This window comes from Sycon ciliatum, chromosome 3 (assembly GCF_964019385.1).
Source record: "Sycon ciliatum chromosome 3, ocSycCili1.1, whole genome shotgun sequence".
NCBI lineage: Eukaryota > Metazoa > Porifera > Calcarea > Leucosolenida > Sycettidae > Sycon > Sycon ciliatum.
In genome coordinates this window covers 18,295,971-18,318,190 of record NC_088645.1, presented here as the reverse complement: position 1 = coordinate 18,318,190, position 22,220 = coordinate 18,295,971, and the positions used below count along the sequence as shown (strand labels likewise).

At 47.4% G+C, this 22,220-nt stretch overlaps 1 protein-coding gene and 1 long non-coding RNA gene across 2 annotated transcripts; both read left to right on the top strand.

Moving 5' to 3' along the window:
* Positions 1-1,914: 1,914 nt before the first annotated feature.
* On the top strand, positions 1,915-4,991 carry LOC135811648 (uncharacterized). Its single transcript, XR_010552676.1, has 2 exons — positions 1,915-2,253; positions 3,408-4,991. It is a non-coding gene; the product is annotated as an uncharacterized LOC135811648 (long non-coding RNA).
* A 7,655-nt stretch (positions 4,992-12,646) lies between these two features.
* On the top strand, positions 12,647-21,879 carry LOC135811647 (divergent protein kinase domain 1C-like). The gene is made up of 4 exons (XM_065324883.1): positions 12,647-13,214; positions 14,157-14,468; positions 16,731-17,456; positions 20,389-21,879. The coding sequence occupies exons 1-4, from the start codon at positions 12,981-12,983 to the stop codon at positions 20,602-20,604; spliced, it is 1,488 nt and encodes a 495-aa protein (XP_065180955.1). The 5' UTR covers positions 12,647-12,980; the 3' UTR covers positions 20,605-21,879.
* Positions 21,880-22,220: the final 341 nt, after the last annotated feature.

The window sequence follows — 22,220 nt, the reverse complement described above, 5'->3', positions numbered from 1 at the left end:
ACAGTCTACGCCCATCACAGCATTGGCAGTCGGGAGAACCCCTCCGGAAAAAAAAGGTGACATCAAACTCGTCAAATCTATTCCCGTGGTCGGAAGGGGGAAGGGATGGATAAGAGTCAAACTTACTTCAGCAATAGTCTAATCCATTGTAGCTCAACCACATCAAACACGAACCGGTTCTGGATTAGTCACTTACAATGGATCGCGTACGACAGCACCAAAGTACGCACTCTGCATCACCGTATACGAAAATAAACGTCGGGAAGATACGTGCATACTGTCATTCGTCGCTCGGGGAACTAGTCTACATGCGTATATAGGTCAGGCGGCGATGGTTGCCGCAGCGATGGTTGCCGCGGCGATTCAGCGAGTTAAAACCACCCCCGGCCAACGCCAGCATCCGATCAACGGTGGATCAACGGTGGATCTAACACAAACCGAGCAATAGAGCAGTCACTCGGCGCACTGCAGCGCAGTCAAAGTGGTGAGTGGCGGGCGGTACGGGACTCGTGCCAGCACGAGAGTAGAACCGTAACCACTGCCTCATCACAGCACACTATTGGCGATCAGCGTCTCCAGCAGGAAGCTGAGCTCTTCAAACTCGGCGTAGAGCTCGCGCGTAATCGGCGCGCTGTCGCCCCAGTGACTCTTCTGTCGCAGCGCGGCGAGCATGACGGGGAACTCAAGCAGGGCTTCCGGCGCGCCAAACTTGACCAGCGAACGCATCTGGCCCTGTAGCACGGCCAACACACGCACCGGCACCTCGTCCATCGCCATTGTGTTCTGAAGGTTCTCCAGCACCGACACGAGCTTCGTGCGCAGCGGCTGCGTAGAGACTTCCTTGCCGCTGGTGCTCAAGTTAACGCCGACAAACTCCATGCGCTGAGTTGGCTCTGCCGAGCACTTGGCCAGGTTCACTGACAGGCCCAGACTGTCAAACAGCTGCTGGATCTTGAAGAAGTTGGTAGAAACCTCGTCATAACTCGAGCCGTACACGAGCCAATCATCTGCGTAGGCGTACACTTTATCCGTAATGGTCTGCTTAATATGCATCAGCACTGTGTCCATCGTTTCGTTGAACATGTACGTGCTCCAGGAAAGTCCATATGGCAGCGACACGTGCGTATAGTATTTTCCCGCCCAAGTCAGTCCAAGGTACGCCTGCGAATCTGGGTGAACTTCAAAATGTGAGTAGCCATGTCGCAGGTCCATCTTTGCCATCCAGTCGTTGGGCTGCAGGTGTTGTTTCAGAAATCCATCCTTGCCCACGGGTAAAGTGCGAGACATAAGATTCGGTACCCGCGCCAAGTGCTTATTCAGCTCTCTCAAATTGAGTACCAACTGTCCTCTGGGCAAATGCGATCGAGCGAAACGGGATACGCCGAGCAGTTTACTGCGATCTCGTGCAGGTATTATTCTGTGAGTTCGTATCATGAATTCAATGCGCTCCTGCACCATGTCCTCATACTGTGGATCGACGATGTTGTGAATCTCGAACGGCGCTGGTGGACCTTCTGTTCCAAATGGCAAATGAAGGCCACCCTTGATGAATTCCATGACGTGGAGCTTCGCTCCAATACCTCGCCATACCTCGTGGAACTTGGGTTTGATCCGCAACATCGAAAAACTCTATCGCCTTTCCTTGTGTACAATGAAGACGCTGGGGGAAGGAACTAACAATTATTCTTTGATCCAATTGCTCGCAAACGACTACTCATCTGCATTCGGAATATTCTCACATGCACAGCAAGCAGCAATTATTTTAGCATTTTCAAAAAGGGAAGAAATACGCACATTTTTGTTATCCCGGGATTCCCGCGCCTGCAAGGAAATGACCGGCACGTGCAGCGTGACGTCAAGTCCGTGACTCACCATGTACATGTCCGTGCGCAGGCCACTGAGTCAGTAGGCCGTTTTCATTTTCCTGGGTCCGATCCCGCGGGAAAAAGTCTGCACAAAACTGTGTTGGTGAAGATGATGACGACAATGGCAGTTGGGGGAGAAATTTGGCAATTGTTTTGGCCTTTCTCGCGGCCTGTCTTCGCTCCTTTGCCTTTGCAGCAATGGAAGATGATGAGTTCAATGTTGTGCTTTGACGCCGAGTAGAAAATTTGAATCGCAAACGCCATCTTGGGCTTTATTTATGGAAGAAACTGCTCTCCACGATTTGCTGGTTTCGCCGACTGGCATCGAGAAGTAGACGAGCTGAGCTTTCCAAGAGCTGCGGACACCAAGCTCTCATGGCGGATCTTAGTAAGTACATATTGTTGTGTAGTGAGATGATAATGGTTTGAGCATTCCTGCCTGGAATAACCGATGGCACTAAGTGGAATCTCAAAATTGCTTTTTAGTATTTTTACAAGCACAAGTGTTGCCTTGTTGAAAATAGCACAACAAGAAGAAAGAAGCATCCAAAGGAATACGATATCATAAATAAATGTGTTCTCTTCCCGTTTAGTGTGCCTGTGCTTAGGATGGTACTGTTGAGGAATCCGAAAGTGCGAAATTTGTATGTCTTGACACTCTGTATATTGTAAAATTTGCATGACATTTTAGTGGGTATGGACTTGTAGTTGTATTCTCTTGAGATGTACCCTCGTTGCTGCTGCTGCATGGCTGCGGATGGACATGCTGGCCTTAATTGCCATCAAAGCTTCTCTTGGTGTCATTGTAATAATATATTCTCTGTCGATATTATCGATTAAAACGAACCAAATGCTGTCTCGTTTCATGTACGCCGCTGACGCAGCTCCACTGCATTCATATTTTGGTGGCTGAACCAAGAGTCCATAGCCCCAAGAGCATGCAACTTTGCACGAGGGGTCTGAAGGGGCTTGCTGCCCACATTACGTAGCGACAAACTGGGGTACCGGCTGGGGCAGTGCGCAACGATCTGCTGTGGTTTTCAGATTGAAAGCGCGCTTTTTCTCATAAGAGCCTCATGAAGGTTTGTGTGCATGGTGTATCACATGCAGACACTGCCTCGAACCTGCTGCGTTTCTGTGTGTAACCGATCCACCAGGGGTTAATAATCCGGGTTACGTCCTCTTGGCAGAACTACCGGCAGTGATGCCCAGCCATGCCAACATTCTAAAGCGCGATGTATGATATCACTTCTGCGACGCGATGCGCGACGATGCGATTGAGAAAATTTTCTGTGAGTGCTGCTTCACTGGAACCAAAATATGGTTCAAGTGAAGCAGCACCCACTGCAATTATACTAATAGGGACAACCAAATCCACTTCCATGGAGTTCAGTGCATTATCTGTATAACATTGGAAAAGTATAGTATATAAAGAGCGGAGCACTTTTTCCATTGAATTACCTTCTGTGTTTCATGCATTATTCCTACTGTCGTTAAAAACTTAAAATGCTGCCTTATCTTGTGCGATCTGTGTCTTCTCAGGTAGATCGTGCTCCAACGCGTCTTGGCATTGTGTGAGAACAGCACGAAGAGGACCTTGGGTATTAACGCGTCTTGGCATTGTGTGAGAACAGCACGAAGAGGACCTTGGGTATTGCAGCCTTTCCGCAGAAGGGGAATGACTCGCTTCTTTGTACTAGTGTGCAAACATCCATGTGTTCTCCCAGTACTGCTGTTAGCTCAGCCAGAGGATTATCGCAGATCTGAGTGTGACAAGCGACCAGCTGTAATAGCTTTGTTGTGAATGCTTGCACTGCTGTCAACTACCGTAAAGTCCGGAGCAAACGCCCACCCCATTTTTGCAAGATCTGCTGGCCTGTACACACTGACCCCATGCACTGTCACCCCTACTGTACGAAAGTGCATCTCACACCGTAGCGGGAAGAGCACTTTGCTACGGTAAACTATGTCCACTTTCCTGGTTTCAAAATCTCTTTGTGCACTAGCTGCGCTATAGCCACGAGCTAGCTAGCTCGTTGTGATTATATAATGATGGTTGTTTTATTTCGCAAATCCGAACGGGTTTTCTTCCGAATAACAAGGTAGCGAACAACAGAGTATTGAAGGAACCAAATACACTTCTGACGGTGTTTCAAGCCATCATTTCGAGATCACACAGCGCCCAAAGGCAAATGTTTTCTTGGGCACTTCGGAGTTTTCAACAAGTAACAGTTAGCAGCGACATTGTAGGTGTAGCTTCTGTGACATACCCTGTTCGACTTGCAACTGCAATATTGGGACCAGTCAAGCCGTTGACTGACGCTTCATCAGAACAATTATTATTCCTGACAGCGCGACGGCGACATCGTGGCACTGCACAAATTTCTGCGACATTACTCGTACCACATGGAGAACGAACTACCACAAAGACGATACATTTATTGAATGAAAGGAAATCTCGACAGAAGTTATTTCTTTGCAGGAAGATACTGACAATGGCTACTCGGTGCCAAAGGGCTTATCCTCAACACCGGAAAGACGCAAGTGCTTGCAATCAAAGCTGGACGGCAGGCACACCTCGACCTCCACATTACTTGCACTGGCACGCCTCTTGCCCAGACCAGTATGGCTCGCTACCTCGGAGTCACTCTGGACGAAAATCTTCGCTGGTCACCGCAAGTCACCTCTATCGTCCGACGCACGGCTATGAAGCTGCGGATCCTCCGCCAGATCCGGCACTGCCTAACAGTGCTCCGGACTTTACGGTATTATCTATTCTAGCTGTGCCTCATAGCACTTCTTGCAAAAGACATCATTCTATGCTATTGTCATGTTCTTACTTCTTGGAACTGCTGAGACCGTTTCATAGTGGGAACACTTCATCTGTGCCTGTTTGTCCATAACTGTCTTACATGTGCTGCAATGCCGCCTATATTGGCTCGGCGTGCACTTTTGAGCTTGTCCGCTACGTTCCGTTTCATACACTTCTGTAGTAACGCAATGAAGATTCTCATTGACACTCCTTTACACAGCCAGCGTATGTGGATATTAGTCTGTAGGTGGCTGCAATTTGGGTTTTTGTCTTTCGCCGTTCACTATTTTACCAAAATATTCCAATATTCTGCATTTGTTGGATGTGTGCACTGGTGTCCAGACGAGTTGCTTGGCATAACTCGCAGACAGGAATGCATACACGCCCAGGGTGTAGCTGAGTGGCATTATTACACCGTCCTGATGTGTTCATTGTGAGTGCTACATGTTTCCAGCTGTCCTCCATATACATGTAAATAACGAGAAAAACAGAGGTTAGAAAATTGGTCGTTGTGGTGTTATTTGGTCTTGGACACCGGCGAGAGACCACATACTAAAAGACTAAGGCTGCAACCACACTAGGTACAAAATCACGTACAAACGGCATTACAGTAGAAATCGTCATGCCGACGCGTGCGAAATGCAAAATGCGCTTTGTAGGTTTTCAGCAACTGGCGCACCCCTGTAGAAAGCCACGTTTGTCGTTTTCGTCGTTTTCGCGCTCCTTCTCCTGTGTACAACTTTGCTTTTGTACCGGGTCATCGTACATAGCATCAGCAACAGCAGGGTTTTTGAATTTCCCGGTCTTTTCCAGCGCATGGCACACGCTTTGGTACGACAACGTCACGTGCTGGTCGCGTGAAAACGTCATCTATGCAGACCGAAAAGTGTAGTGTGGTTGCGTACCGACTTGCAGTGAGATATGCATGAAAATTTGTACTGTGATTTTTACGTAGTGTGGTTGCGGCCTAAGGGGCCGTTTACATGAGGAAAATAAGCCCGGGCTTATTCGCCTCGGGCTTATTTTTCAACCGTTTACATGACGGTTGTATGGGGCTGAGTTCAGGTGAGTGACTGCGAGTTCTGCGCGCATTTTATTTTTCAAATCGCACATGAACGCAGTGGTAAATGTTCGTGTCTGATGAAATTTGGATCAAGAAATGCCGGCTCAGGTTTCTACTGCCTTTCCAATTGTCACTTATTTTTCGAGAAGGTGAAGGATGGGCTAGGACCTTCCACTGGACAAAAACTAGAAGAAAACATACCAAGAAATAAATAAAAGAGACGCACTGCACTGTACTGTCCACGGCCACATTCTCTCAGGTTCACGAGGCAAAATCGAAAAATACGGAAAAACTCGCTTATAAGCCCTTCTTGACCGTTTACATGACAAAATAAGCCCTGGGGGTTGGATAAGCTCGGGGGTCAAGGATAGGGCTAGTTCAGCTCGGGGCGAGCTGAATAAGCCCGCCTGACCATGTAAACGCGCGCTCTAAAATGACTGGGTGACAGATCAAGGCGGGCTTATCGTAAGCCTAGGGTTGAATAAGCCCGGGCTTATTTTTCTCATGTAAACGGCCCCTAAGGCTTGTTCTTCTGCATGTTGTAGTGGGTGTTACTACGCGTGCCTGGAATACTTGACGGCACTAAGCTGAAGTCCTGCGTAAAGAAAAATTCAAATTTCGACAGTCGGAGAAGACGTGATGCTGCATGGGACAGAAGCACCCCGCGAGAAAACGTTCGAAACTGAGGATAGAAGTTTGCCTTATCCGGCGATGGACGGCGTGTCAGGTCTGATTTCGAACGAAAAGGGCCTTGTAAGGCCCACCTTGCAATGACTAGAAACTAACAATTCTCAAGAAATAGCTCAAAAAGTTCAAAGTCCACTGACTCTGGAAAATAAAAAACACGGATAGAGTGCGATATTTGACACCCTTAGCAAACAACGGTAACGCTATTTTTTACGGTACTCGTACCTTGATCACCCAAATAGCGTTGAAGCTGCAGCGTATAAACGTTATGGGGGCTGATTTATCGTTGTGACCAACGGTACGTGTTTTGGCCAAATATTGCATAGTCCGTACGCATTTCACCTTGTATCGCGTATATGGTGACAAAAATGGTTGTACCGCGCGAAATCAAAGCTATTCTCGTGGCAACAGCGTACTAAAAATAGCGTGCATCTTGCTAAAGGTCGAACCCAAATCACGGTATTTTCCCCCTTACGATAATACCGTTACAACATAACGTTTTTTGCTAAGGCTGTCATCACACCATGGTACAAAGCGCTGCGTCTACGTCCACGTCTACGTCCACGTCTACGTCCACGTCCACGTCCACGGAGTTTTTGGTCGGTTGTCATGATGATCCGTATACGGGGTGAAAACGGGAGCAGAGGAAACGGGAGACGTAGACGTGGTATGGAGAGGGGGGGTATACGACTTTTTGTATGAACGTGCGTATCTACCCCAGCCTTTTTCCGAGCGACCCTGTACTTCGATGTACGTGGGTTCAAATTTCTCCAAAAACCTGACTGCGTGTACGCGTCAAGCACTGTGCCTGTCTGATGACACGACCACCCGTTTTGGTTTTTTCACCATAGACGTAGACGTAAACGGGAGTCGGAGAACGTGGTGTGATGACGGCCTAAGGGCGCGCTCACACTGCGACCAAAACCAGCGTCCATGCGGCCATGCGGCCAAGTTGCATGGCAACGGCATGAACTTGACCAAAACGTCGCGGCCACGTTTCAAATCGTGACCGCGACCCCCGGAGGGGGTGCTACGACTTGGCGGCAACATGATCGTAGACGTGAAGCGTATTTGTGTACAACCTGGCCTGAAGTATGTTCAATTTCTCAAATTCCGGTGTGTTGATTCATGAACATCGGCGGTTGTCGATGTCACCTCGACATTTGCACATTTTTAAAATTTTGTAGTTGTGGTCCTGCACGCACGCACCGCCATATATGCATTCTTTACCCTTTTTGGACGATGTCGATTTTGTTTTTGTAGTTGCTTCGTTGTGATCGGGTCAGTGACCAATTTCTACAGTGTACTCGTTCAATACGATGGCAGCTTGGTCTGGCTTTTCGGTTTCGGAAATTATCTTTCTCTACTTTTCTGCGATGATGGAATGCCATACCTCAAGACATTTCAGTTACATATCATCGGAAAATACAGTTCTCATCTCGGCAACAGACGAAAGAAACCACTACCGGAATTTCCACTGCACTGGCACTTGCTCTGACCACGAGGTCAGGAAAGCGAAAGCGCTTGGATGTCAGCGGCAGTCCCTCAAGAGTCCAAACCTACCTGATTGTATGAATTATTTTCGTCGACTTCAATACAATAAGAATAATACGAGCCACGAGGCACTTCCTCCAACATGCAACATGCGAAAAATTACATCCAAAACGGGCCACAACTTTATTAGGAAACGCACGGACTCTTTTGGATACGAACTGCAATTCGTAAAGTTTGTGAGACAACTTCACGTCTACGCGTGTACGAGGCCTAGTGTGAGCACGACTCCCACGTTTCTGCGTTTTGCTGACGCATGGACGCGTGCTCATGGTCGCAGTGTGAGCGCGCCCTAAGGGTGTCTATTAAAGGAGGTTCTGCTCTACGTTTTGGGAACGCGACGCAAAGAATCACGCGAACTTTCTTCGCGTTCCCGTAACGTAAAGAAATGCTGCTCTGCTCTACGTTTCACCTAGAGAAGTCACGTGGAATGTGTACTGGGAATTTCCCCTTCCATATTTGGCAGTTTTCTGCATGCAGTTGATCGATACCCAGCAAATCCGTACGCATTTTCTCTGCGTGTGCCACAACGTAGAGAACCCCATCTCCGCGTAGAAATCTGGAGCCAAAACACGCGAAGCCGTAGACTCTAACCCAGACACCTGCTCTCTACGTGATTTCTCTACGTTTCACATAGCAGAACCTCCCTAATAGGGAGGTTCGCTGTGCACAATTTTCAGTAGCCAAAATGTCCTCTTCATGCACATTACAATAGTAGATAAGATTTGTTAATCCAGCACCCTCCCTAATCCAGCAGATTTCCGTGGCACAAATGGTGCCGGATTATAGAGGGACCACTGTACTGGCATCCAAGTAACATCTGACGGCAACCGCTACCTGGGTTCCGCTATTGGCACGCCCGACTACATCCACGGGTTCATCCAGGAGAAGGCCAATGAATGGTGCAAGCAGATTGAGACACTCTCATCCTTCGCTCGTACCCAGCCCCAGGCAGCGTACACTACTTTTGTTCGTGCTCTCTCATGCCGCTGGACATTCTTGTGTCGTGTTCTGCCGGATGCGTCCAGTGGTCTTGATCAGTTGGAACACGCCATTGTTACCAAGCTGCTGCCAGCCCTGACTGGAGAAGAAGTCAGTCTGGAGCTGCGACGGCTGTTTGCCTTCCCTTGCCGGGATGGTGGCCTGGGCATCGTCAATCCAACATCTCTAACAACCCAATACGCCTCATCCCGCGCGATCACAGCGGCGCTCACCACCAACATCCTCGACCAAGACTTCAGTGTGACGGAAGGTCTTGCCAGCGGTGCCTCAGCCAAAGCGTCACAGCGTGCAGATCACCGCCAGAAAGCGAAGACCGACATCCGTGGCTTCGCTGCCGACGCATCGCCCACTTTGCAGCACACAATTCAGTTGGCAAGTGAGCCTGGCGCCTCCAGCTGGCTTACTTGTCGTCCGCTATCCCGTCATGGATTTGTGCTTTCCAAAAGCGAGTTCCGCGATGGTTTGGCACTGCGCTATGGCTGGCGGCCTTCTCGCTTACTGTCAACCTGTGTCTGTGGAGCCAGCTTCACAGTAGCCCATGCCCTGACATGCAGCACCGGAGGTTTCCCGTCACTTCGACACAATGAGGTGCGGGACATCACTGCCTCGCTATTGAAACGTGTCGCCAATAGTGTCGCTATCGAGCCACACTTACAACCGCTCTCTGGTGAGCAGCTCCGCTACAAGACTGCCTCCACAGAAGACCAGGCTCGACTTGATGTTGCGGCGAGTGGTGTTTGGGGAGGTCGGTTTGAGAGAGTCTTTCTCGATACAGGTCCTCCCTCGTTAGTAGATAATCTCTGGGCCATCGAAAAAGTTATCTTATAACGAGACTTATCTTGTAGCAGGACTTGCAGCTAAAGGTGAAATAGGCACTACTTCGTACTTACTGGGGCTACCCTCGATAAAACATAAATTATCGATGCTCCAACTCGTTATAAGATAATGGAAAATCTCCAACATAACTCTTCCTTGGATGCAAAGGATCGTCCATATTCACGAATACATAGATTATTACGTTTCGTCTTTCTGCTTTATCCTACGTGTTTTGGCCTTGGTCCTGCATGGTCACTGACTCAGTATTATCTTATACTGAGGGTTTGGCACTCCAGGGATCTAGGCAAAGGGTCGTTATAACGAATTTTATGTACTAACGAATTATGTTATAACCGGACCTGTAAACAGTTGTATAGACCACGTTTCGCCAGGGGATTTCAGATATCTATTTACTAACGGGGTTTATGTACAAACCGGACTCGTTATAATGAGGGAGGACCTGTATTCGGGTTTTCAACCCCTTTGCTCCCTCAAATCGATCCTCTTCCATCACCGCTTGCTACCAGCGTCATGAACGTGAAAAACGGAGGCGATACGAACAGCGCGTCAAGGAGGTCGAGCGTGGAACCTTCATCCCTGTGGTTTTCGCTGCAACTGGTGGTACTGGTCGAGCTGCTGCCGCTCTCCTCAAGAGAATAGCTGCAATGGTCTCCGACAAATCTGGTGAGCCATACTCTGCAGTGATGGCATGGATCCGCTGCAGGTTCAGCTTCGCCCTTCTCCATGCAGGCGTGGCTTGCCTGCGTGGTGCACGACGGCTGTATTCGCACCCGGAGGTGGCTGAGTCATCCGCTCGACTCGCTGTCTCGGAAGCTGCCATACAGCAACTAGACACTTGTTTATGCCTCGTCATCACTGCTTTTTCTCGTATGGTCCATGTACATGTAACTACTGGTACTTGTTTTTATTGTATCACTGTGTTACTATGCCCGTACAAGAGGCCGGTTTACCAAAAAAAATATATATATATATATATATATATACTCAATCTGCGGACAGAACTGTTTCGTCCTTTGTGGACTCGTCAGCGCAGCACAGAGGAAATGAGGCCGAACCTGATAGCAATGGAAATAAAAATTTCCAATCAGGCCCGAACGTACCTTGCCAGAGTGCTCAAACTGACAAGTCAGTGAGCTCTGCATAACGCAAACAGCAAAGGCACTACCCCACGCAAGAGTGCTCAACTGCTACAAGAGCAGGAGCGAAATACTCAATCTGCGGACAGAACTGTTTCGTCCTTTGTGGACTCGTCAGCGCAGCACAGAGGAAATGAGGCCGAACCTGATAGCAATGGAAATAAAAATTTCCAATCAGGCCCGAACGTACCTTGCCAGAGTGCTCAAACTGACAAGTCAGTGAGCTCTGCATAACGCAAACAGCAAAGGCACTACCCCACGCAAGAGTGCTCAACTGCTACAAGAGCAGGAGCGAAATACTCAATCTGCGGACAGAACTGTTTCGTCCTTTGTGGACTCGTCAGCGCAGCACAGAGGAAATGAGGCCGAACCTGATAGCAATGGAAATAAAAATTTCCAATCAGGCCCGAACGTACCTTGCCAGAGTGCTCAAACTGACAAGTCAGTGAGCTCTGCATAACGCAAACAGCAAAGGCACTACCCCACGCAAGAGTGCTCAACTGCTACAAGAGCAGGAGCGAAATACTCAATCTGCGGACAGAACTGTTTCGTCCTTTGTGGACTCGTCAGCGTGTATATATATATTATAATATATTAGGGAGGTTCCGGAGTACGATTTTTCGTGCCAAAATCCGTGGAGGCTTTACGGATTTTATATACGTCGTTTTCGAGCAGTGAAAAGTTCCGGGGTACGGAACTTATGTGTTTGCCGTCATTGCCTAGGTTACGATCGCAAACACGTCACATTCCCGCGCTATGCCTTTTTATTTTGAAAATTTGTACCGAAATCAAAACTTCCCGCGAAAAATCGATGTTTCTCGTACCAAATTTGCACGCGAAAAATCTTTCTGCACTCGATGACGCAAAATCTCCATACGAAGCATGGTTCGTATGAAAGCCAGTCTACACGGATTCTCGTGCCGAAAAATCGTATGGAGCACGCCTGGAAAAAATCCGTAGCGCCCATACGGATTTTGGCACGGAAAATCGTACCCCGGAACCTCTCTATTTTGAATCTGACGCACGGACTGTCACATAATGCGTCATGTTGCTGTTCGCGCCAAAAAATCATAGAGGTGCTTGGAAAAAAATCATTGACATTGCATTGGGCGGGGAGTAGTAAACTACCAATATTAATTTTACTACTACTAGTACTCCGTTGTCACGTAAACACCTTCCTTGCACAGACAGTACAGTTGCACCTGTCTATGTACCATGATGTACATGTGTTAGACGCACGCGTGTAGATCTACGGTGTAGCCTCACGGCCCTCACTCACGGCCTGGCTCAGTGGCCCTGTACTGTTGTGTAGCATCAGCTTATGGCCTTAGTATTGATACACTGATAGTGATAGTGATATGTGATAGCTGTCGAAGTGTCGTGTTCGTAGCGACCGGGGCCCGAGAAGTCACTACTCACATCACCATGATCACAGTCCGTTGAACGCAAATGGGAATCATTGCCGTAACAAAAGAAGCTACAGACTCTTCAGGTCAGGAGTAGGAACACTCTTCCTGTCACGATTTCCTGCACTGAGCTAAGGTATCTGAGCTGAGCCGATGTACCGGTTTGCATAAAATAGTCAAAACGTATTCAATTACTTTCCTTATAATGGAACACCGAACAGGCTAAGGAAATAGTGCCGAGTGGTTGATAGAGGAAATAAATGATAGTGCATGGTGAGGATATACTACAATAAAAAAAAACAAGGCTCAAGCTATAATTATTCATTGATTCAAGCCTTCGCCAGGCCGCATACCTACACGTAGATCTACCGCGCTGCTGTTCTTGGCAGTAGATGTAAGAAAGGTGATCCAAGCGAGAAGCAAAGTGTAACACTGTGCAAGCAGCAGGTACAGGTTCGGAGATTGATGGTAGTAACTACGACGGGGACTTTGTAGCGGTCGTGGATCAGGCCGCTGCTTTGCTCGGCGAACAGTATGTGCCATGGGCAGCGTTAGATAAGACAGTTGTTGCAATAGGGTACAGCGCCGCTAGCGCGCTGGCAGTGGACGGTACGAGTACGGATGTTGTTTGCTCTGTTCTTCTGGCTCTGCACTCGAGCCAGGCGATCGTACGTGCGACTCCGTCCCCACACAGCGGGGCAGCGACGTCGTTGCACTGTGATCAGTGTCCTCGTGGCGGTAGCGTTCATCTTCGCTCTGTGGAGCACCCCAATCTTGCCCCAATCTAAATTGCTCGCGGAGAGGCTAGGCTTGCAATGTGATGAGGAGAGAGCTATAAACTTTCTGGACCAACTAGTAAGAATTTGGATAAAAATAATGTGTTTCGTATACTAGTATAGTATTATAGTATCTCTTTATCTCAAAATTAATGATTGTTTCGTATTGATTTGTTGATTGTTCATGTTACTTCCGAAGTGCTGCATTTATTTTTATTGTAAATTTTGTCTCTCTGGGCGATTGCACTTCAAATCATGCACTTCTGTAAATTTTGGCTAGATTAGAAGTATCATCACCGACGCGTGAATACGGTGTAGGCTTTAGTAAATGCACCGACGCGTGAGCAGGGAGTAACCAACTAGTTGTAACTGCACTGCTGCCTGCTTGCAACAATTTTCAAGTGTCAACGCCACAGAGTTGCTGGCAGTGCTATGTATACCATTACGAGAAGCAACCCAGGCTGTCTGTGTGTATTGCTCAAGCACACAATCACCTGATAACGTAACCTCCGTCTTGTTTGATAAGCTGAGTGACGTGTAGCTGCACACAGAGTCGGTCCTGGTCGATGAGTTGCGTAGTATAGGCTGTGGGTGAGGATGGGGTGGGTGGTGGCGGCAGTGGTACGCATTCTTTGTTTGCATCTCTCCCTGTGCAGGCCATGTATATCATACACGTATGTCACAGAACGGTAATGTTGCCTGTGCCACTGTGTGTGTGTGTGTGTGTGTGTGTGTGTGTGTGTGTGTGTGTGTGTGTGCGTGTGTGTGTGTGCATGCGTCCGTGCATGTGTGCACAGTGAAACCTGTCTAAGACGACCGGTCAAGGGACCTTGAAAACGTGGTCTCTGTAGCCAGGTGGTCTCCTCACCCAGTGTTATTTGACTGGGAATAACATCCCTTGGTCCTGGTTCTAATGGTCTTCTTGGACAGGTGGTCGCCTTATCCGAGTGGTCGCCTTATCCGAGTGGTCGCCTTGACAGGTTTTACTCTATCTGTATTCCTGTCTGTTATTCACGCCCAGTGTTCGAACTACACGCACGGCTACATCGTCGGACCTCTGTGCCCAGCTCTGTGCCAGCCGACGTTGGTACCTGATGACCACGCCATACGCCGGCTCACTATCAAGAAGTGCCTCTCACACGGCAACAAGGTTGTCCTGGCGATGACTCTGACGCGTCGTCTCCAGCTTGCCAATGGAGAAGGTGGCAGCGAGCAACGCGCAGGCGAGGTCAGCGAGGATGTGGTGTTGAAAGCATCGCACTTCTCCGGCGAGCATTATCGCTCTACGATTGATGGGCCGCTCGGGGGCATCTCCATGGCAGAGGCACTGGAGGTAAGAGATGCAGATTTCATCTTATGCTGTGTAAAATGGATGGATAACATGTTACAAGTTATCACTAACTGTCCACCAAAGTAACCTGATCATATACGGTCAGCAAGGGCGACGACGTGGCACAACACTGATAAGGTGTACTGAGACATCCAGCGACGTGATTCCTAGCTCCTGCACATCTACGAGGCACTACCCAACCATACGAGTTCTTGTAGTGTTTCTGATAATGAATATTGTACAGTCGTGGCAAGTGAAATCCGTTACTTGCCATAGGGAACAGCGCCACAAATGGATATCAATTAGTGTTTAAACCGAACACGGATTCTTCGAACGAATAATCTATCGAATAATTTCGCCCTCCATCGAACGAATAATCTATATTCTATCATACGCATGATGGCATTTTTCAACACTTTTTCAGCACTTTTTTAAGCGGTTTTTTTTGATTTTTTTGCTGATTATCGGATTTTGTTATGTGGAGGTGCAAAACCGGTTAACCTGTACCGCCAAGAGTTTCCCTCGTATGGAAAGAACAGAAGTATTTATAGATACCGATAGGAGATTAAATCTTGGAGGAGAAGAGATTGAGAAGAAATACTACGAGCAGATCTACGCAGTGCAAATATCAGTAGGGTCAGCACCGGTGCACCGAGCATAGATTAGGCCTTGACGGATTATGCTAGCATAATTTTTCGCATAATTCCTACCAAAATCGAATAATCGCATAATTCGAGGCAAATTGCATACGAATCGCATAAATAATAATTGGAATAATCCGCCTGTTCGCATCAAATTCCATACAGTTGCACAAGTCATGTCCTACAAGTACAAGTACAAGTAGATGCACCAGGAAGTCGTAGGTTTACGACTCCCTTGATAACATGTCCAGTCCACTACAATCAGTGACGGTCGTAGCTAGGTCGGACGGTGCGTTGACCCCGTTGAACTTTTGCTACTCAGTACAACGCCCTCTACAAAAAAAGCTCTTGCGCTAGTCGTCATGCATGTTTTTTGCGAAACCAAGTTGGCTAGTGCTGTGGTGTTTCGTCGCAAATGTGCAGCATAATGCGGCATAATTTGATAACTTTTAGCATAAAAATAGCATAATTCGGCAATTTTTTCAGCAATGCGAAAAGCATAATTTCACGAAAATATTAGCATAATCCGTCAAGGCCTAGCATAGATCGGTTTTTTTTTTTTTTTTTTTTTTTTTTTCGATTTCTGATAATTCCTACGACTATTCGATTATTCGTTCACCCCACGAATATTCTAAATTATTCGATTATTCGATTATTCGTTTCAACACTAATATCAATGATGTAATGAGCTGTACCTAATTCGCACATCAGAGCCGTATGCATCCCAAACAGGTCGAAAGATCACAAAGTAGATACACACATTCCACAGACATGGTACACATAAGGAGTATTGGTATCCAGTCCCCATGCATTTCCGCCTGCACCTTTGAACTTTTCTTGTGAACCTTGACTGTGATGAGTACGAGTTCTGTCATGAGACAGATAAAAGTTGTGTGTAACACATGTGCTACCTATGCAGGGTTGCAGGGGCTGCACACTGCATGGTGTAGTCCCTTATGCCAAGTGTAGGATTTCACTTGCCACGACTGTATGTGAAACAAAGCTAGTTGGAGCAATAATGAGCAGGTTCGCTGTAGACATCGCAGCACAATACACCAGCCTTATGTATAAGATAAATGCCAAGGCTGAGTTTTTGTAGGGAATCAAAACCATTTATAAAAACCTCGGCTGCGCCTCAGTTTTCGTATCTTGTTTTAACCCTTTGGAGTCCATGGTTCGATTTCGAACCATGGGCATTTTTTTCATAATTATTCCGTTACCCGGAAATCTAGATTTTGAAGCTCATGTTTACTTCAAGTAAAATCTACAACGGTGTTAAGTTCTGTTGGAATATCTGCATCAATCGAACTCGTCATTGGCCTTATCAAACTACTGCCTCCAAGTCTATTGCCACAAGGCTAAGGTCCCCTTGTCTTCTAAGAGAAGTCTAAGTTTTGCAAAGTGGAGCTTACGAATTCTGTTGACAATGTCAACTGATGTTGTAAGATTCCGTGACCTGTGGAAATTTATGAATTTGATGTAGCCTTTGCAGTTAGGGGTATGATCTTTGGGAGTCTTCTCACTGTCCTATGGTTACACAGTGTCAACAGCGTATTCACTCTAAAATTATAACAGAACTGCTCAGCCTTTTACAGCCATCATTGTGTTTGTTCTCAATGCCCAGCTATTCAAGGACCTGATGGATGCGTTTGTGTCACCGTATCGAACCAACAGCACAGCACTGCTGAAGTTCATGGACCGGTACGGCCTGGCACCACCCAGTTCCACACCGCCTTTACCACCACCGTCGACTGCACAGCTACACAGCCTCTGGTCACTGCTCGACCAGGAGGAGTTTGTGCACCTGATGCTGCTCGCGAACTCCGGCGTCACACCGAACCTGATTGGCTCGTGCGGGCATGCGTACCTCGTGCCGTCTCGACCACCTCCATCTGCATTCAATCTCATGCTGCTGCCGCACATCTCGTGGCGCGAGCGTGTTCGCACCGCCCTCGGCTTTCTGACACTCGAGCAGCGCCTCGCGTCCACTAGGTACGGCGTCTTCCACCTGTGCGACGTCAAAGGGGAGAACTTTGGCGTGCGTAGACAGGCAACCACCTGCTCGGACAACTCCGAAAACGTTCACGCACTATCCTCGCATGATACTGAATGGGCAGATGATCCAGGTGTCAGGATGGAACGCAATACAGATGAGTCGTCGGAATGCAGAAACGAGCTGGAGGTGGAGGCAATCGATATTGATATCTCGTTCTTTGAGCGCAAGATGAAGGAGATGCTTGGCCAGCCGCGCTGTGACACTGATGAAGAGTGCGAATTCTTTGACTGCCACGCATACTGCGACAAGTGGAGGAGGCAGTGTGCCGACGTGCGCTCCAACCACAACCTTCATGTAAGTGGTATGGCGAAATACGTTCAGTGTGTTTGTGCTTGTGTGTGTCACAGACGTGTGTGTGTGTGCGTGTGTGTGTGTGTGTGTGTGTGTGTGTGTGTGTGTGTGTGTGTGTGTGTGTGTGTGTGTGTATGTACTTCCTCCGTTAATTAACAAAAACTTCGTGATCGATTTTTGAGGGACTGGTTTGGGCACAAACTGCCTTGAAATGAGGCGCGATCACTTTCTCGGCCTTCCCTGGCATGCCATGAAGGAGGTACGATGCAAGGAAAGCGGCCATTCACAACAAGCCGAGCAGAATCGATGGTTACGCTGTGACAACATAGGTGTTGACGGTCCTGTCGAACGAAACTGAAATACAACTTCTCCGAGGGATAATGCGCTGCTTTGCCTCTCTACTACTCTAGCACTGAGTTTGAGAGTGATAGAGTGTTAGAGAGCGGTGGAACGGACCAGCGAGCCCACACAATGAGCGAGTGAACAAGGAGCTGCTCCGAACCCACGGCGCAGTGAAAAAACTCTGAATTCAAGTTCTTGTTCAACCTGCGGAAGGCCCAGAATCGAATGCTGATGACCATGCATTCTTTCAGAAGTCTGCACTCCGACGTGAGTCTCGTGGCTAAGGAAAGTTGACTGGACTGAGCTTGCTAGCCGCTGCCGTTCAGTGCTGGCAGGAGTATCCATCAGAGAAAATGGAATAAATGTGGCTGTGACTTTACGCCTCATTTAGCGGAGTTCTGGAGACCAGAGATGAAACCAGGGAGTCGTAAAATATTTGTACAACTCCCTGGTGGAAACTAGTAATCGCCACCGTGGCGGATCACGCAGCTTGAAAGCCAACTTACTTGAAAGACGACGACATCAAGTTCAGCGGAGTGTGATCAAAGCAGCCGAGGCAAGGCTGAAACAAGCTGAGCAACGACTCGGGAGATATGATGACTCGCGTGCAACAGATGACGACAACAATGCAGGGTCAAAAATGAGTCGAGCGAAAGCGACGCAAGCGGAACTCTGTGCTCATTCCGCCACCAGTTTCTCTTGTAAAGACGCTGTACATAAGCTGAACTACCTTCGTCCAGTGATTTGCAGTGGATACAAACTGTTCTTGACCTGTTCTAAGCGTTTTCGTATCCATCAAAATCCATCACGAAGTTTTTGCTAACGGAGGAAGTATGTGTGTTTGTGTGTGTGTGTGTAAAAAAAAAATGAAAAATAGGGATTCACTGGCCAGAAAAAGCCACTTCAATCAGCTGTGTCGTGGATACCAGGCTAGAAAATAGTGGCGGTCAATTCATCAGCCTTGCAAGCTGTTGAATGGTGTAATCCCAGCACAAGTTGCTATGTCTAACATAGCTGTTCGCTATCATCGCTTCCGCGATGGGCAGGTCTGAGGTGCATGTGTGTGTGTGTGTGTGTGTGTGTGTGTGTGTGTTTCTGGTGGGTGCATCTAGTATGTGCATCTATTCGTGTGTAGCAGTGCATGCCAAACTTACTCCCGCGACTAGAAGCTGGGGACCTCTAGTTTTAACGTTACATGGCCAATTTTGAGGAGGCTTCTATTCGAGAGGGGCTCTTATCCTTTCAACGCATACCGGAATTCCCATCAAATCCCTAAACCCGGCCTCAGGTTAGTTCGTACACTCAGAATCAGACATACCCATCGCAGAAGAGATGATAGCGAAGAACTATGCTAGACATAGCAACTTGTGCTGGGATTACACCATTCAACAGCTTGCAAGGCTGATGAATTGACCGTTATTTTAGCCTGGTCTACACCACACAGTGCGTGATCTTAATCGTCGGAAATTGAACCCGCAACCTCTCGATTGGAAATCGACTGCACATACCACTGCACCATGTGTGACTCACACGCGTGCGGCCGTGCGCGCACGCACAAACACACACACACACGCACTGTGTCGACCTGGATAACTGTTATGTACCGGCATTGGCATACTAGATGTACATGCATGAGATGTATTGTACCAGCTTGACCGTACATGGTACTGCCTGCTCGCCCAATGCGCTATGTATAGCAGTCCTTGTTTCCTTTCGAGAGAGCGACATCTGTTCGCGAAAGCCAAACTTGAGTGCAACTTGTTTGCCGCTGAGAGAGGAATGGGTCAGGAAATTCAAATATCAGCTGATCCCCAAAGACGTACAATTTCTGTGAGATCGGCCGCTCCCTTGAAATGACCTTTCATTACAATGAAAATACTGCAGCACACTCTTAAATGATTCACAGCCTTGGAGATATTTTACAACTAAAACATAACTGCATAGCCGTGAATCATGATAATACCAGTACAAGCGATAATAACTATTAATAAGAGAACGAAAAAGTGTTTTTACTCTGAGTTTCACGCACTAATCCATCTTCAGAAACACAGTACTGTACAAGAACAAATTTTCGTTTGGAATTAACTTTATTCGTTAAAAAAAATCAAAAAAATCGACGGTTTCGCGTACCGGGCAGGTCAAGAACAAGGAGTCGTACAGCTCCCTGGTCAAGAACCACCTTTCCGCTTCCGTTAGGGGGCGCGAAATAATTAAAGTTTGTACCAAACTCAAGTTGTTTTTCTGAACATTCGGGGTGAGAGAACTCGACCAAAAACGAAATTTAGTACGTAACAAGCCGGCTGGTGGAGTGAAATAACGAAAGATTTCGTGAACGAAAATTTGTACTTCTACAGTATTACCAGTACAATCATGCACTTTTGTGTTGGTCACATGCGCATGCTATGCACCCTGCAGCACTATACTGAGTCTGCATTGAGTAAATAATAATAATAATGCACGTGCACCCATTGCAGGACATTCCGTACCGGGTATGTCTTGTGACGGTTCCATGCACAGTACCTTGACATCTGTCCGTGTATTGACCTCCAATGTTTCTTCTTTTGCAACACTCACTGTGTGTGCGCTATGCCAGGTACTGTGTCGTAAGATTTTCATTGGCACGAAGACACAAGTTGGTCTGCTGTGGAGCGCGCCGGTGCGTATACGTCATAACTTGCACTTGCTCCTGACTGAGTGCAGTGATTACACGGCAACGACTGATACACGTTTGATGACTGAGCGCCTCAGAACGCTCCTACTAGAAGAGCTGAACCCGCGAAAACGGACGCAACGTCAAAAAGCACTGTAGTCTCCCCATCAATGTTATGAAGCCGCTGAGTTTTCGTGGAGGTTGTATTATTCCTAATGGTGGAGGTAGGAATTGGCGCAGGCCACAAGTTCCCAATGCTTCTTTCCCTCATTCTCTCTCTCTCTCTCTCTCTCTCTCTCTCTCTCTCTCTCTCTCTCTCTCTCTCTCTCTCTCTCACACACACACACACACACACACACACACACACACACACACACACACACACACACACACACTCACTCTCTCTCTCTCTCTCTCTCTCTCTCTCACACACACACACACTTACTCTCTCTCTCTCTCTCTCTCTCTCTCTCTCTCTCTCTCTCTCTCTCTCTCTCTCTCTCTCTCTCTCTCTCTCTCTCTCTCTCTCTCTCTCTCTCTCACTCTCTCTCTCTCTCTCTCTCTCTCTCTCTCTCTCTCTCTCTCTCTCTCTCTCTCTCTCCCTTGTTCTACTAGTGAATTCCCAACAGGCTTTTTATAGGGAACGTAGATCGGATTTGGTCTGTGATACAAATTCATTGGAGGAACTGAAACTCCTGCTGCATGGTGCCGAGGTCGGCTATTGCCCACGCCACAACTTTATTGGCTTGTGCCAAGTGATCATGATAATATAGATATATAATTATATGAGCGCACACATGGTCCAGTGGAGTTCTCTCTACTCAGAGTTTCTCGCTCTGCGCAGTCTTTAGGAGACATTCGATAGGAGCACTCTGACCTGCTATCAAGGATCATTCTGTTATTATACGAACTGACTGGATACTCTAATCTGTGAACAGCCACTGTGCCAATGAACAGCCACTGTGCTTTCAGAGAAACAAATAGAATCTTTTATAATCTGTCTGCCGACATATTAATTTATTTGCCCTGCGACTGCACTGCAGACATAGTGTAATGTCACTGACACGGACCTCGCTGTCCATGTTACTGTGTCTCTTTGCGGGTGCCACAGGTGTGGTGCAGCGCCATAAATATTATTGATAAATTCAGTTCCGGTGCTGGCAACGTTTAGGTTCTCAATGCCCAAGGCTTTTGAATATTTTAAATATTTTTTTTCTTCTAGAGATTTTGCTATATTGTTTATTTCTCATCTTACTTTTCTTGTGCCTACCTATACCTCTGCCGTTGCACTAGAGCATTGCTCTGACTCGTCTGAGAATTCGTTAGGAACGTTTTCACCCTCGATTATGAGCATCTTATCACCAGAGGCTGTCCCGGTATGGATCATATCTATGAGTTGAGATTTGAATCGGATTATATCACTTTCATAATGTTCTTGCGTATGACTTTGAGGGATGAGCGATTTGAGACACTTCACCATGACATAATTATTATTAATTTTGCTGACGAGGAGGGGGGGGGGGGGAGGAGGGGAGGATGATGCTGCATTAGGATGTGCATGTGCAGTGCAACAAGAAAATAATTACTAAATCGGACACTGTTCCAGACACTAAAATAATAGAAATAATGCAGTGCATCAATACTGCTACCTGGTCAGTGCCACAGTACCTGAGTACGTACTGATACGCACGTACATGTTATTGCATTTTGGTGTCTGGAACATTTTTCGGATTTGATAATTTTTAAAAGGCTTACAACCAAACAATTGCTAACAG

Bases quoted from the DNA above. Each gene is read 5' to 3' on its own strand.
- LOC135811647 (XM_065324883.1), top strand. From the start codon at position 12,981: ATGTTGTTTGCTCTGTTCTTCTGGCTCTGCACTCGAGCCAGGCGATCG. The intron at 14,469-16,730 runs GTAAGAGATGCA...CTCAATGCCCAG, and splicing joins CCATGGCAGAGGCACTGGAG to CTATTCAAGGACCTGATGGA. The intron at 17,457-20,388 runs GTAAGTGGTATG...GCGCTATGCCAG, and splicing joins GCTCCAACCACAACCTTCAT to GTACTGTGTCGTAAGATTTT.